The sequence below is a fragment of the Crocuta crocuta genome, unplaced genomic scaffold, assembly GCF_008692635.1.
Source record: "Crocuta crocuta isolate KB4526 unplaced genomic scaffold, BGI_CrCroc_1.0 scaffold184, whole genome shotgun sequence".
NCBI lineage: Eukaryota > Metazoa > Chordata > Mammalia > Carnivora > Hyaenidae > Crocuta > Crocuta crocuta.
In genome coordinates this window covers 337,088-353,641 of record NW_027530006.1, presented here as the reverse complement: position 1 = coordinate 353,641, position 16,554 = coordinate 337,088, and the positions used below count along the sequence as shown (strand labels likewise).

General features: G+C 45.2%; 1 protein-coding gene across 2 annotated transcripts in view; it reads right to left on the bottom strand.

Annotated features, from left to right (window-relative positions):
• Nucleotides 1-16,554, bottom strand: part of XPC (XPC complex subunit, DNA damage recognition and repair factor) — a 31,059-nt gene extending 14,505 nt beyond the window's left edge. Inside the window, exons 1-8 of one of the 2 annotated variants that reach the window (XM_077763730.1) lie at nt 16,340-16,554; nt 12,329-12,521; nt 9,878-9,996; nt 6,871-6,994; nt 5,774-5,858; nt 4,126-4,283; nt 3,523-3,643; nt 729-818 (exon numbers count right to left, since the gene is read on the bottom strand). In XM_077763730.1, the coding sequence (XP_077619856.1) occupies nt 729-818; nt 3,523-3,643; nt 4,126-4,283; nt 5,774-5,858; nt 6,871-6,994; nt 9,878-9,996; nt 12,329-12,521; nt 16,340-16,442 (993 nt within the window). In that variant the 5' untranslated portion in view covers nt 16,443-16,554. The remainder of the gene's footprint in view (nt 1-728; nt 819-3,522; nt 3,644-4,125; nt 4,284-5,773; nt 5,859-6,870; nt 6,995-9,877; nt 9,997-12,328; nt 12,522-16,339) is intronic. The other variant, XM_077763731.1, reaches the window with a different exon arrangement.

The following is a 16,554-nucleotide window of genomic DNA, read 5'->3' as shown; positions in this document are numbered from 1 at the left end:
TGTACCCATGAACATATCATTAAGTATGTGTGACCCTCTAAATCTCAGTGTCCTTGGCAGTAACACCCATCTTGCATACAATGTATCTATTTTTGGCACATACTGTGCCTGCAAACAAATACTGACAGACTTAATAAAGTTGCTGCATTAAGAATACAGAATTTCAGGGGCACCTGGGGGGCTCAGTCGACTGAGCAGCTGACTTTGGCTCAGGTCATGATCTCATGGTTTTTGAGTTCAAGGCCCGCATCTGAGCTGTCAGCACACAGCCCACTTTGGATCCTCCATCCCCCCCCCACCTCCACTTCTCTGCTCCTCTCCTGCTCATTCTCCCTGTCTCTCTCTCAAAATAAATAAACTAAAAAAAAAAAAAAAAAGAATCTGGACCACTAAGTTTCAGACAGGGCCAAGAGCGCAGTAAGTATAGCGCTGAGCCTCCTCTTTAAATCACGGCAGAATGAGGAGACCTTCACCTGCCATCACTCCACACCGACAAGGAGCCAAGGGCTCTCTCAGGCCCTTCTACACATCCAGCTCCACCAGGCTCAGGCTGCTGGAGGCCCGCTGCTGTCCTGTCCTCCCCACACAGGGCATGTGCAAGGCAGGCTTCAAGAGGCCCAGGCCCCATGAAAACCAACCCTTCAAACTAGTCCAATGAGCAATTATCTTGCGAAGTCTGAGAATTTCTCCCTCCCCATAGATACAGCTACCCTCTGGGAGAACCCCACCTTTGCTGCAGGTAACTTCAGGGGAATCGGCTGCAGAGACAATACCAGTCTGGTGGAGAGATGCAGGGCCCGGAGAATCAGTAAAAATATCTACAACAAAAAAGAATGACACATTTATTCTAAGAAAAAAAACGAGGATGTAACTAATTCCATGTTGTTTCTCATGGCTAGCTCTTTTTAACAGGGAAAAGTTAGAAACAAGCAATCAAGAGAGTCTGGAAAACTTATCACTATTAAAAACAACACTGGAGAGATTTATCTTTGTAGAAAAATCGTTTTTTATGTGTAATGTTAATTTTTGTAAAAAAAAAAAAAAGAAAGAAAGACAAGTTACTATAAATACATATGTGTGTCTGGAAAAGAACCCATTTTGGGGCTTGGGTGTTCACAGTGATTAGTTTCCAGTCTACCTGTCTTCTGATTGTTCTGGATTCAATATATGTCGTGCTTGTGATTAAAAGAAAATAACTAAATGACATATCACTTTGAAAAGAAAAAACAGGAAACATTATTATCCCCAGATCCCCAAAGTCTATTCCAATTTCCATTCTCTGCACAAGGGGTCTTTCAACTGGAGGCTGCAGCTGTAAGAATTCTGTCACCCTGTAAGGACGGAGCCTCCAAAACAGCAACCATGACAAAGCTCCTGAGCAAGACCTTCCCATGCAGGCCTTGGGGGCCTGTTTCTCCTGAGTTACTGGAACGCCCAGCCAAGACAGCCAGAAACAGGAGGACGAGTTTTCTATGAAAAGCCGTGTTATGTCAGAAAAAAAAATAATTACTTTCGCCTGTTTCTTCTGAAGTTAAAAGCATAGGGGATGAGAAAACATCAAAGAAACCCAAATTGAGGGACACTCCACAAAATTCCTAAACAGTAGTCTTCAAAAATGTCAAGATAGCAAGGACCAGGGAAGACTGAGAAACTGTCAGACGGTAGGGAGACAAGGAATCTGTACAGATACACGGAATTAGAATTAACCCGTCCATCCTCGGGCAACTGAGTTTTGATGAGAGTGAGTGCGAAGGCCACGCAATCCCCACAGAAAACCTGGTCTCTTGGGCCAAGAGTGAAGATAACATAGCAAACAGTTGGGAGAACGGTCTCCTCAACCAAGGGGCTGGGACGGCTGGGTCTCCACATGCAGAAGAATGAAGGTGAACTCACTTATAAACAGTAACCTGAGAAGGATGAAAGACCCACGTGTGAGAGGTCAGCAAGTATAAAACTCTTAGAAGAAGATAGAGAAAGAAACCTTCATGAGGTTGGATCTGGCAATGGATTCTTAGGTATGACACCAAAAGTATGAGGTACAAAGGAAAAATAGAAAAATTGCACTTCGACAAAATGAAAACTTTAGTTTCTTTATCAAGAAAGGGAAGAGACAACCAACAGGAGAAAATAGGTGCCTAGAATGTAGAATACATAAAGAACTCTCACAACAGAACAATGAAAAGACAAAGAACCCAATTAAAAAACAGGCATAGGATTTATACAGGTATTTCTCTGAAGAAGAAACACAAATGGCCAATAGGCACATGGAGACACTAACCACGAGTCACCAGGGAAATATAAATCAAAACTACAATGAGATACCACTTCACATCTTTTAGGAGGAGTATAATAAAAAAAAAATTTTTTTTTTTTAAGGAAAGTAACAAGTGCTGGCAAAGATGTGGAAAAAGTGGAGTCCTTGCCCCCTGCTGGTGATAAGGTGCAACGGCACAGCCACTGTGGAAAAGTCTCACAGTTCCTCAAAAAGTTAAACACTGAATGACCCAGCGACTCCACTCCTCGGTACGTACTCAAAAAAAGTGAAAACCAGAATTCAAATAAGTACACGCACACACACATTTGTGGCAGTGCTCTTTACAACAACCAAGCAATGGGGCAAACCTAAATGCCCACAAACATGTGGTCGATCCAGTCACAGGTCACAGGTTGTATTTCTTCCACATGAAACATCCAGGACACGTAAATCTAGAGACGGAACCCAGACCAGTGGCTGCCAGGTGCCTGAGGCAGAGGGAGGAGGAAGCCGACTGCAGGTAACTGTTTCACAGTATCATTTTGGGAGGGTAAAATATTTTGGAAATACACATAGGAACAAAGTCAGGGAGGATGGTACCCAAATATTAATGTGTGTCCCTGGGAGGTGGCAGGATTACTGGCTGTCAGATATCTGAGAGTTTTTCAAGCCAAATTGAAGACAGGTAAAGATGCCTATCATATGGGCTCTTAAGGTCCAAGAAGTCTGGTCTCTTGGCCTAAACAAACAGAAAAGCTGGAGCTTAGATACAAGCATATGTGATTCATAGGAACTTGTCAGGGAGAAAACTGTATTTCTACTTCTATTTTTCAGGCACAAAAATATCTTTGGTGGACAGAACTTGCCTCACTGCACAGCTGCCGGCCAATGTCACTGCTCAAGTTGGAAGGCCGGGAAACGCTTTCTGAAGGATTTCAGCAGCCAATGTTTGAAAAACCATTTCCTTGGGGTGTCTGAACGTAAGTTCTGAATATTTTAATGGAAACAGTTTGAGGGCAACGTGACCAAACCTGAAGCGCTCTGCACACCAAACAGTAGGCTGTGTCCCAATCTGGACTCCAGCGCTTACCAACAACATAGCCCTGAGAGAGTTATTTGGCCTCTCTGAGCTTCAGAACATTTTTTTTTTTTTTACCTTACGAAGACTGAATAGGAACATGGAAAACACCGAAACGGTATCTGGCAAGTGACGGCCACAGTCATTTGCTAACAGTTCAAAAAACAGTGCCACCAGGAGGATCACTTACATGGACCAACTCTTCATCATCGCGTGCAGAGTAAATAGCAAATCTCCTTTCCAGCATGGTCTGTAGGCAATCTTGCTCGTTGGTTGAAAGGTCTGCATTAACTGTAAATGTTCCAATGAACCTGGAGAGAAACCAGGCATTCCCGTGTCACAGGTCATGGCAAAGAGGAATGCTCGTGCCCCTTTTATAGCCAAGAGAATCAGAAGAGACGGTCTTAGAAGAGAACTGTGAGCTTTGCCTGCCTATACCCTGCTTTTCCCAGTCTGAGCGGCTTGACCACTGCTCACCACCGAAGACCTTGTCCCCACATCCCTGGTTCCCTTCCTAGACCCCAGTTGCTCTGTGCACCCAGAGACCCCAGCGCACCCCCTCCCGAGCAGTCCTCACGCTACCCTGATTGACTGGGTGCACCTGTCTCCCCAAGCAGCCTGGGAGCTCCTCTAGGGCAGAGATCATGCCCAACATTTCTTTACCTTCAGTGCGGTGCCTAAGGCCCCGGCATACAGGGTTCCCTCAGGGAAGGTGTGTGGAACTGACCAACCCCTGGGCTCAGGGACAGAAGTCCTATACGAGGGCTCTGCAGGGTGGGCTGGAGGGCCATACCATTTCACCAGGTTTGACAGGTAGCAGATGTCCACGTCCTGAGGTGGCACTTTAGTAAAGCGAGCTGGGACGATGGACAGGCCGATAGCAAGCAGATCTGGCTGGCTGCAGACGTTACTACGATACAAACCGTTTGCCAGCAGGCACAGCAGATGAACCTGGGAAGATGAGGAAGACGGGTGGCTGAGAACTGGAGGGGTGTTTGCTGCCAAACCGAGAGGCATTTTGTGGGCAGGGGTTATCTGTTGTTCTATCTACATACGAGAAAGTGGCCCAGGAGAGGGCAGCAGTAGACGGGAGTGTGAGGAAGCAGGTCACTTTTGCACTCAATTCATCTCTCCTTTTCCCTGAGGCTTTTCCTGAGACTATCTCTGAGCTTCCTGCTTCCTGGCTGCCTCTCCCCCACTAGCTGAATTCTTTCTCCAGTGAAATCCACATACAGAAAGACCAGGATACTGTCAGTTAAAGCTCTGGGAGCTTAGCCTTTCCCTCTCTGTTGAGTCGACTGCAGTCAAACCCACAGTGCATGGACATTTTCGTTACATTTACTCTAAGGAGAGATTTTTCTGTTTCTGTGGCCTTGAGAGAGAGAGGCTCCCTGTCAGCCATTTCTCAAGACTTTGTCACCCTGTCCTCTTCCCTAGATACTTATTCCCTCACAGTAATAATCCAATCTCAAAGTTGCATACCACAAATATTTTTTCCTTCTTTTAGAGGCCTTGTTTTCTAGATAGATACTGTAGGATTGATGGATGACGTTCTACAATGTCTGGGGTTTGCTCCAGAAAGATTGGGAGGACAAGTGTTGGGGAAGAGAAGGTAGAGATTCGCAAGTGCCTGTAGCCGTCCAAGCCGGGGTTGGCACGGGTTCATCACACTGCCAGGCCCCCACCCCTGCTCTAGAAGGGAAGAACCCAGCCCCTCGCACCGCAGACCCCACGTCTGCCCCCTCACCTGAGCTCCAACTGCTCCTCCACCTAATGAGATAATCACAGACTCCTCCCCATCCCTCCCACAGCTTTACATCATTCCCCCTTCAAAACCGTCTTCCTTCTCCTCACCTATAATCTCCCCATTTCAGTCAACGGCTCCACCCTCCTCTCCTCACTGAAGCTTTCAATCTGGGAGCCAGATGAACTCTTCCCTTTCTTTCATCTCCACCAAAAGGTACAAGCAGCACGGCTATCTCACATAACCCCCCAAGGCTCCGGAGAGGTGGGTGTGTCTTATCTCCTCACTGTCCTTGCTCTGCACTCGTCTCGCCTCCATATTTCTGCAGCTGCTGCAGACACAGGGTCTCTGCTACCTCTTACATCTCTCCCTGCTCTGGCTCTCGGCTGACGATCAGAGGGATGTCAAAGTGCCCTTCCCTCACTCTCCAGGGGCCTCCGACGCACATACCCTCCAAGATGCAGACACACCGGTCATCCAGCCACACCCTCTCAGCTCTGCCTGGGCAGTCTCCCCAGCCTCTGTCCTCGGCCCACTCCTCCCTGCCGCCCTTTCTCTTAAATAAAGCCCTCCTCCGCTGCTCAACCTACAGCAATCCCTTTCCTTATTCCCAGGCTTGACTAAGAACCGACGTTCCGTGCACCACACCGCCCTGCCTTGACAGAGAGGACACTGTCCCTTCACCCCCTGCCCTTACCTTGTGTGTGTCCTCGTGGACTTCTTTACTGAAACGGTTCATCATCCTCCGAAGATACGTCTCAAACTCCATTTTTATCCTTTCACTGCCATGCATATCGAAAAATCCAAGAGTGAAGTAGGAGATGGATGATACCTGGCCCCAGCACCCGGTCACTTCCGTTCCCTCGTAATGGCTCATGAGTAGCTCTCCTTGGTTTCCTGCACACGGCTGTGCAGGCAACTCTGAAAGCTGGCTATTCTCCGTAGACTTTTCTGGTCCTTCTCACCTGAAGGCCCAGGACTTTCTCTACCAACACGCCTCATGGACAGGCTTTGAAGCGCACATTCTCCAAGCGGCCCTCTCTGCCTGTCTGACCTCCTGACTACAGATTCCCTCCTTAGCACAAGCACCTTTGTGTTACACTGGTGCACTCCTTTGTTGGTGCGGTTCTGCTGTAAAAATCTCTCTCCTGCCCGTGTCCCCTGCATCTGTAAGCCAACTTAACACTTCTTGAATGACTCCTATCATCTCCTTTCTTCGTGCCTAACGATATGCCCATTACAGAGCGAGACTCATTAGCCATTAACTACCAGGTATTGTGTTACACATTCCCAAGCCACCAGGGGATACAGTGGTCCGGGAACCTTGAGACGGAACGGGGGCTCCCTACCATAGTGGGGCACTGCCTCAAGTCGTGCAGTGTGATGTGGTGCGAAAAACATGAGTGTCAAGTTAGATGGAGAGTGTCAAGATTGGATCTTGGCTCATCCACTTCCTGCCTGAGTGACTTCTAAAATGCGACTCAATTACTCTGGGCCTGCAGGTCCTCATTCACACATTAACTTAAGTTTAAGTTAATGTACAACCCACAGAGTCCTTGGCACATAACAGATGTTTGGTAACTGAGAGTTTCCTCTCTCCATGCCCTGCCCCAGCCAGAGAACAAAGTTTCCCGTTCGAGTCCTCATGGTGAACCCAGGGCTCTCCCACCTCAGGCTCCCAACCACTTTGGTGCTCAGCCCTGGTCTCCTACATGTTTCTCAAAAGCTTTCGTTGTATAGCAGCTCTTGCTGATGATACATGACAGGGGTCTAGAAGCAAATGCCCAACCTTACCTTCTTTCTCTTGCTTTTGCCTGCTGGGGTGTTTCAATCTCTATCTCCACTGGCTTCACAGGCAGGACAGATTTAGAGAAGGCTGTGTTTTCTCCTGCATCACCCGGCACAGGCTCACTAAGTTCTATCAATGATAATTTTCAAAAATCAGTGACATTATAATAGCTATCACACTGAACAAAACTGAGTTCTGCTGAGATGGAAGGAGTAAGCAACAGGACTCCCCTACTCCTACCACGTTTTGAGTGCCTCAAAAACACCACAGACTGTGCTGTTTTACATTTATTGCTCATGGAACTTCATGGAACAGCAACCCAGAGACATAGGAAACTAAGGCACAGAAATACTGAGTTGAATTAAATACAGATCTCTGGGATCAGAGCTGACGCTCAAATGTGTACTTTAGCAGAGACTTAGTCTTTATCCAAGGAAAAAATAAAGCCAAAAAGAACAATTTCCTCTTCTCTATTTTACTACAGTAAACATATATCACAATTTTGCTTTGTATAGAGGCCTGATTGAAGGGTCTTCCAGCCCCAATTGCAAACTTGTAATGACAAGGAATCTTTTTTTACCTCTTCTTTTTTTACCTCGTTTTTTTTTAAACCCCCCCCCCTTTTTTTTAACCTCTTTATCCCCTACATCACTTGTAAACACTGGCTGAAATAAACAAAATTCAATGAACTGGACCTGTGAATTTCATTAGCAAAGGCCCTTCTAAAGGGACTCTGGGTCCAGAGGCAGTGACATCCCGCTGGTAATGAACACACCTAATGCCAAGATCTGGTTTATATATACAGGTCCTGACTGAAATGAGCCAGGCCTTCCTGCAGAAACAAAAGTCTAGAGGTCTGGAGCAAGAAACATAGAGGGTGGGCCTGGAACATCTTCTCATGACAGAAACCAAAAATGTTCCCAGAAACCAATGAGGCCATGTCAAAAGGACATGGAAGGGTAGCTGGCTTAAAGGGGCTCCCATGAGCCAAATCTGGGACAATCTGAAGATTGAAAAGTATAACAATAATAACTGATAACATATTTGAACTTTTAAAATATCTGAGTCCCTACTGATACTCAACATAAATACAATTCTTAAAAGAGAAAGCTCTCCTTTACAGATCAAAGTCACCTGATGAATGTATATAAAATGATAGAATCAGAATATTCTGTTTTGCAATGCTCAATGTAATAATCTTTGACTCTGGAAAGATCAATGCATACAAAACCATTAAGTAGGGGCGCCTGGGGAACTCAGTGAGCTAAGTGTTTGACTTCAGATCACAATCTCACTGTTTGTGAGTTTGAGCCCCGCATCACGCTCTCTGTTGACAATGCAGAGTCTGCTTCGGATCCTCTGTCTCCCTCCGCCTCCCTCCCTCCCTCTCTCACACACACAAAAAGAAATATTAAAAAAAACTCTTTAGTACCACCCAAGACAGTTAACTACAAAGGAAAAATGTACCTTTTCATTGTTACAATCTGGCAGGACCACCTTAGATAATCAAACTTAGCATCTCTAGTAGGACAACCTGATACTAGGTGCCTCTTAGTGGATGCAGTATTTTTTTTTAATTTTTAAAAAATGTTTTATTTATTTCTGAGAGAGAAAGAGAGACCGTGTGAGCAGGGGAGGGTCAGAGAGAGAGACAGACACAGAACCTGAAACAGGCTCCAGGCTCTGAGCTAGCTGTTAGCACAGAGCCCGACGCGGGGCTCAAACCCACGAACCGTGATATCATGACCTGAGCCAAAGCTGGACGCTTAACCAACTGAGCCACCCAGGTGCCCCTTAATGGATGCAGTATTAAGTACAAAGCTCTGAAGTATTTTGCCAAGAAAATGAAAGTTTAACCTGAATTCAAGTAAACCTTACCTTGTAGTTTACAAGAAATCAGGAGACACTGAAACACATTACCACCACCCTGAAATGTCTGTTTATCAAACAAAACAAAAGAAGAGGCCAGGACTCTTCAAAAACAGCAGTGCTACAAAAAGTAAAAAAAGGGGCTGCGCAGGGTGTGCCATTCTAGACTAAAGGAGACTAAAGCGGTATAACCAAATACATGGTTCACACCTTAGATCCTGGATTAGCAACAAACACAAAATAGCCAGGAAGGATATTTTTATAACATTGGGGGACTTTTCATCTTCTTAGGTGTAAAAACATTTTATCATGTAGGAAAATGTCTTACTCTTGAAATACATGAAGTATTTACAAGCAAAGTGTCTGCAACTTACTTTCTTNGGGGGGCAGAGGGAGAGAGGGTCTCAGCTCAGAGACCCACCCAGGCACCCTTGCAAATTACTTTCAAATGGTTCTACAATGTATATTTACAGAGAGAAAGACACGCTCAATATGACAAATGTTACAGTTAGTGAGCTCATTATGACAAATGCTACAGTTAGTGAATTTAGGTGGCATCTATGTACTACATTAACAAAAATTAAAAAAAACTTTTTTGTAGTTTTCAAAAATCATTTTCAAAATCAAAAGCTGGGACAGAATCAAGCAGACAGAAGGAATCAGGGATGGTAACATTAGCTGCCACTTACTGTGAATATACGATGCTCTACACACACTGTATTTGCCAACCTTTCCTCCACCAATACCATTCTGGAGCCTAGCTTGTGCACAGCTCACAGGGAGCATTCAATGCTTGCTGAATATTATCAGGGAAAAAAACTCAGCTCTGACAGGTGGATTTACTCACTCACTCCGTTATAGGTGGCAAACCTGGGCTCTGAACCCAGATCTCACTACTCTCAAAACCTGTGCACTTTCTACAAGATGACATTGCCTCTCTGTCTCACAATCTACTCCTGACAGCCACCAGAGGAAGACCATACCCTTTTGGTGACCTGGTCATGAATTTTTCCTTGCATCAAAAGCAAGTCCCTACTGTAACCTTCTCAGGTCTTACTTAGCTTCAAAAGGAAACAATGGGATTGCAACTATGTGACATGCCTTCAACAGGAAAACATGATCACACAGCTCTGATGTTTTTACCTTCTACCTCTTCCCAATCATCTTCACTTTCTTCTTCATCGCTTCCTTCACAGCCACCTTTGTCCACAGCAGCCTCTCTCCTTGGATGGGGTGCCTTCTTGGGGGCGCTTGCAAAGTCCCTGTGTAAAGATCACAGGAGGGAAGGTGAAGAAGTCTCCCATATCCTAGCGCTATATTTAAGCTGAACGGCATTGTAAGGACTCCTTCTATTTACTGAATTAATTTACTGTTCCAATTATTGAAAGATGACATGTGAGCTGAACCTTGTATCCTCCATCAGTGTGAGCCTCAAGGGCTTCTCAAGATGTGCTCTGATCATCAGTCTAACACTAGATGTGCTGCCAGACAGAAAGAACACAAGGACCCTACAACCTAGAGCTGTGTGAGGGGAAACACAGCTGTGCCTGCAGGTTGCTGGTACAGGGACAGTCAGAAGGAACCCCAACAAGAACGGGAGTCCTGAAAGTAAGAGCCGTGCTATCATACATGTGCAGGTGGACACCACAATGAAGGAGAGGGAATTTCCATTTGCTGATCCTACCATGAGCCACCTCAGAATATTATTTCTCCCCACTTTAAGAATTATGATGTAAGGGGACAGAAACTGGTAGAATTCTAACTTGAGTATGCAGGGATGTGACTATTTGCAGGTATGTCATAAATAACAACAAAAGCACAGACAGCTGGCTAGTTGAGTAGTAAGTACATAGGTAAGTAGCTAGCTGACTACTGGCCCAGGATGAAATGGTTAATATGTACATAACCTACATTTTGCAATTTCACATATAAAATATGTTTAGAACTGAGTTGCTTTTTAGCTTTCTTGTAATGTTCAACAGTGGTAGCAAGTGAGAACATCATCTCAGATTTTAGCGCAGACACTTAAAGTAACCAATCCTGAGTCTTCAGCTCTAAAAATACACATTTTGCCTTTTTAGCCTGCCTCTCTCTCTCAAGGCCACAGAAACAGAAAAATCTCTCCTTAGAGTAAATGTAACGAAAATGTCCATGCACTGTGGGTTTGACTGCAGTCGACTCAACAGAGAGGGAAAGGCTAAGCTCCCAGAGCTTTAACTGACAGTATCCTGGTCTTTCTGTATGTGGATTTCACTGGAGAAAGAATTCAGCTAGTGGGGGAAAGGCAGCCAGGAAGCAGGAAGCTCAGAGATAATCTCAGGAAAAGCCTCAGGGAAAAGGAGAGATGAACTGAGTGCAAAAGTGACCTGCTTCCTCACACTCCCATCTACTGCTGCCCTCTCCTGGGCCACTTTCCTGTCAGGACTGGAGGTTGCTGGAAAAGCCAACACCAAGATTGAAGATTTGTTCTTAAAGGGACCACTGCCTCTATCTTTCCTCTTTCTCTCTTCCCCACAACTTTCCTGGGAGGTAGATGATCAAGTGTTCACTGGGCTTATAACCCCTGTTCACCACGTATCATTAAGAATGTTCATTCACTGCAAAAATCTTGCTCCATTTCTGCCAAACAAAAGGTCCTTCCCCAGATGCCACAGGGCACACGAAAACAAACCAGGAGTGGTCTAGAACCTCTAGAAGCCTCAGAGAGCTTATAGGGGAGCAAGCCACAGTACGTGGCATGGGCACAAATAAGCGCAACACGAGGTAGACAAGCTACACTCTTAAGGGAAACTGCAAGAAATCGCAGGAAAAGGGGGAAGAATCAACAAAGACTGTCAAGTGAATGGATTCTGATCCACACCTTCAAGGTGGAAGAAAACATTCCAGGTACAAGGAAGAATGAGCACAACTCAGGTGGGAAAGCAGGAGTGACAAGAAGTCCAGTTGGGTGGGAGCAGAGTGTGTTTGAGAACAGCACGAGAGAGCGCTGGAAGTGCAGCCAGCATTTCGGGCATCTAGTACCATGATGCAGTACAAAGAGCACTGGACCGCGAGTCAGAAGACCTGAGTCTCATCTGGTTTTTGCCACCATCTATCTAGCTGTGGGACCACAGATAAATGACTTTCTGCAAGTTGTCCTTGTCATCTGAAAGGTTTGAGAGGTAAATGATATACCCTTGAATAACACAGGGGGTGGTGCATAGTTGAAAATCTGCACAGAACTTCTGACTCCCCAAAACTACGACTCAGCTTCTGTTGACTCACCGATAATATAAACAGTCAATTAACACATATTTTGTATGTTACACGTCTCATATGCTGTAGTCTTACAATGAAGTCAGCTAGAGAAAAGAAAATGTTATTTGAAAAAAATCCACATCTAAGTGGACCTCTGCATTTCAAGCCTGGCTGTTGAACGGCCAACTGTAATTGCTAAGAAGAATCATACTAGCGGTCTGGGCTCTAGCTGGAAGAGTTTGAAGATCCCATCTTGTGCCCAGATCCTAGTGACAAGCAAGAAGGAGAGGTTTTATTACTCACACTTCCCTGATGGAAGCAATCAAGCCCTGGCTGGAAGCTTTTCAGCCATCTCACCTGAGATCCTCCCCATCACTGAGGGCTTCATCCTTCACCTCGGCAGTTTCTGATTTAACAGTCACCTTGGCCGCTTTCTTCCTGGCTGGACTGTGTGTGGGGCTCCCGGGATCACCGCAGCCTCTCTTCCTCGTTTCTCGTGAAACTTTTGAGAGAAGGCTCCTCTTTAGAGGTTTCTCATCTTCCGAGACATCTAGACAACCACATGGAACATGAGGTAAGGGGCACAGGAAAGGTGGAGGTGGTGTGCCTTCACAGGCAGGTGATGAAAAGCCCCTTTCTGCCACCTCCCTCTAGGGCACATCTCCATCACCGGTCACAGCCCTGTGTGTTCAACAACCAGTCTGCGGCCTCCTGTCTCCACCCCGCCTTACACCCGCACTCACAGTAAAAACCCACTTTCATCAGCATCTTACTTGACTCCTCCTGGGACTACAGAGCCTGCAGTGACTCAAAAATCTGGCTTCCAAATCTCAAACTGCAGCTAATATCCAGGAAGGAAAACACATCAATCTGCTATGAGCACCCTGCTTATTTACTAGCTGCCAAGACTAGTTATTTATTTTAAGGGTAACCCACTTCTATTAAGTGAAATGTGTGGAGTTCATTAACATGTCCAAGTTTTACCACAACACTACTGCTACTGATCCATGTTTTTGCCGCCTTTCAAAACCAAACCCTGCTCGATACATACTTATGAAACCGTTCCAATCTAACCCAAAGGCACTCATGTATCAACTGTCTTGGCAAACTTAGGGTTGGAATAAGGCAGTAGTAATTCAAAAATACCTTTATTTCCTTAAAATAATTAGTGTTGGCTTTTGTTAAAGGGAAATTTAAAAAATGCACAAGCTGTTGGCTTTAGTTAAATCAGGGTATCTAAAAGTATGGTCTGTTTCTTAACATGTTTCAATAAATCAACATTTAATAAGTAATAATATGAGAGGGGAAGATAACTTCTATTTTGCAAATATGCTCATAAAAATAAACAATCCTGAATCTGAAATAAAGCATCTTCCTTTGCCTTTGCATGGCTCTGCTTCAATTAATTTTGGAAAACAAAAATACTTTAGCCTTTACTGAGGTTGAGCAATATTAACCTAGTATCAGATTGATTGTTCTCATTTATGGTTTGTCTTACTGACTCTGTGGATACAGACCTATATTCCCCAAGAATATGCTTTTGCAGGGGGAAAACTCTCCCTTTTGATCTAAATCAAATCACAATTTTCATAAATTTCTCATTACAGAGGGGCATATGTTCTAATGCTAGATAAAATCACTGACTAGTTTCTTTAGAAAGTTTTATAAAGGGAATCCATGCATTCTCGTGTTTTGAACATTTTAATGGAAACATAAAAAATTTCAAAGTTATTTAAAATCTGGAGACACTTCTTATTCCATGGCCAGAAGCTGCTCGAGGGTTTATGACTCAACAGTTTGAGTAGGGTGTCCTTGAAATCGGAATTTCTGGGTCTTACAATGCTTCTTAGCCTTCTATGAGTAGATAGGAAACAGAGGTGTGAAACACTTCATTGTTACTAATCTGAAAATGCAGGTGGGAAGATACCTTAAAGGCACTGTTTCCTCGTCACCAAACGTGGTTGGTTAAAAAGCACAATTGTGTGCTCTGTGCTTTGAAGAGAGAGGTAGAGGAGTTAAAAGGGGGGCAAGAATGGAAACCAAAAAATACCTGTGAATCAAAAAAGAATGTCCATAGTTTCATCATTTCACACAGTAATCCCCCTTAGCCATAGTTCCAGTTACCCACTCAACCCACTGCTCAACTGTAGTGAGGCAGATGAGCCTTCTGACAAACCTACATCAGCTGAACCTATAGAAGCTAGCCCATCTGATTACCTGGCATGGACCGTGGCAGATGCTTCTAGCTCACTCACAATCATAACTACCCTGAAAGGTACTATTGTGTTTCAGTGATGAGGTTCAGAGAGGTACACTACTTGTCCAAAATAATTTACACAAGTGCACAGAACTACTAAGCAGCCCGAACCTGGAGTCCAGATCCAGGTTTTAGCTGGAAATGGTTCCCAAGCAGGCGGCATTTCCATCAGAGTAAGACTTTTTAACTTCTGAATTGCCACATATTCAGAATACATTCCCACTGACTGGAATAACAACCCTTTTCACAGCCACTTGCTGAAACGTACCCATTCTTAAAAGTCACAGATCAAACGTGACTCCTTCAGAGAGCATGTCCCCATCTCTCCAGTCAAACTTGATTGTTCTTTCAAAAGCCACAAAGCACACTACCTTCTTCCAAGATATCACGCTGTCTTGAACAATTTTCGTAAATGGCAACACTAACATACGCTAAGCTCCTCCAAGTAATGTCTGCCTCCCATGTCACCTCGCTTGTGTGCAGCACATATCGGTACTCAGAATGTTATCTGAATGAGTAAATGAATCAAATGGAACTCGCAATGTTAACTGTGAGGTAAATTACCTTCTAAGTTTAGAAATGACTTCCATTTGCCTATTTACTAATGGATAATGAACTTATATAAAAAGAATCATAAAATAGAACCTAGTGTCATAGGAGCCCTTGCTGATTACCTAAACTTCTCTTCAGATTATTTTAGGAACCCCAGAAATCCCTTTTACAGCATGCACTATGCAATTATTAAAAACGTTTATTGAGTACTCAGTATATGCAGGGAAGAGGGAGAGGAGAATACAGGACATAACAAAAAATAAAACACATTTGCATACACTTAAATAGTAGTAAGACACACCATCCAAAAAGGAAGCAAATAAATTAACAAGATCACTACATTATGGAACAGAGGCTGTGAGGGCCTGTGAGGACCTGGCAAAGATCCCCTTAGATCAGACACTCAAAGCAGTGTGCGTTCACATGTGAAGGTACCGAAGAAATCAGCCACCCTAGAGCCACGGAAAAACATTCCAGGCAGAAGGATCATCAAAGGCAAAGGCTCAAGGTGAGAAATAACATGGCATACTTGAGGAACAGAAAGGAAGCCAAGAAGCAGGTTATCTGGCAAAGAAATGAGTCGTAGAAGACAACAGAAGTAGCAGCAGCCAAATCATGTAAGGTCTTGCAGGCCATGGTAAGGAATTTGGATTTTAGGCCAAGAGCAATGGGAAGCTACAGGTTTGAAGTAGGAACATGGCATGATCTGATTTTTTTTAATCATTTGGGCTGCTGGGTGGAAAACCATTGCAGAGGGATAAAGGGAAGCAGGGAGACCAGTAAAGAAGCAACTGTGGTCCTTCAACTGAAAAGTAATGGTGGCTCAGGCAGGGACTGGCAAACGGAAATAAAGAGAAGTGGAGGGATCTGAGATACAACTGAGGTTGGGTTGGTGGAACTTGCTGATTAGATGGGTATGTGTAATGAAAGGGAGGGCTCTGCTTTAACAGGTGGTTGAAGGGATCATTTATTGAATGGGAAAAGGCGGGGGAAGAAAGAAGCTTAAAGGGGAAAATCAAGAGTTTTGCTATGCTCATGACGAATATAAGAAACCTATCCGATATCCAGGTGGAGAAGTCAGGCTGCATCTGAATCTGGAACTCTAGGTGAGATTTAACTGAAGATATTATTCTGGGGAGTCCGCACACTACAGCACTCTGGTCCATCCGACTTCTGGGGCCACAAAATAACTGTAATGCCTTTTCCCCTATTCAGCCGTTTGCATCTGCAGGAGGCTGGACAGTATCCTGTGGGCAACAGGGAGCAGGAAAGAGGCAACGCCGGCGAGCCAGTGGTCAGGTTGAGCTCCAGGGGAACCCCCAGAGCGCATCCGTCCTCCCGAGGACTAAAGCACAGCGATGTCGGTGAGGACCCGGGCGGCTCTACAACCGCCCGCCTCTCCCGGCCGCCGTAACGCCGGCTCTGCTCAGGGAAGACAGGATATTCTCCGCGCCCTACCTCCAGAAGTCTGCCACCCCCCCCCGCCCCGCGCTCCCCGGACCTTGTTTCCTGCCCTCTTCTAGCATCTTCCCCTAAGCCCAGCCCGGTGTTGCTCTCACCCGCTTCCTTCTCCTCACGCCGGGCCGTGCTCTTGCCCTTGGCCTTCCGCCCGCACGGTTCACGTCTCTGCTGCTTCCTCCCAGCCGCACGACGACGCACCATGTTGCCCGGGCAAGACTCCTGAGGAGACTGACGTACCAAGCCGCGGGAAAGGGAGCTCAAGCTCGGCTTCCAGCGGGGCGAGGCACGGCTAGCCGTTTCCTAATTGGCCAAG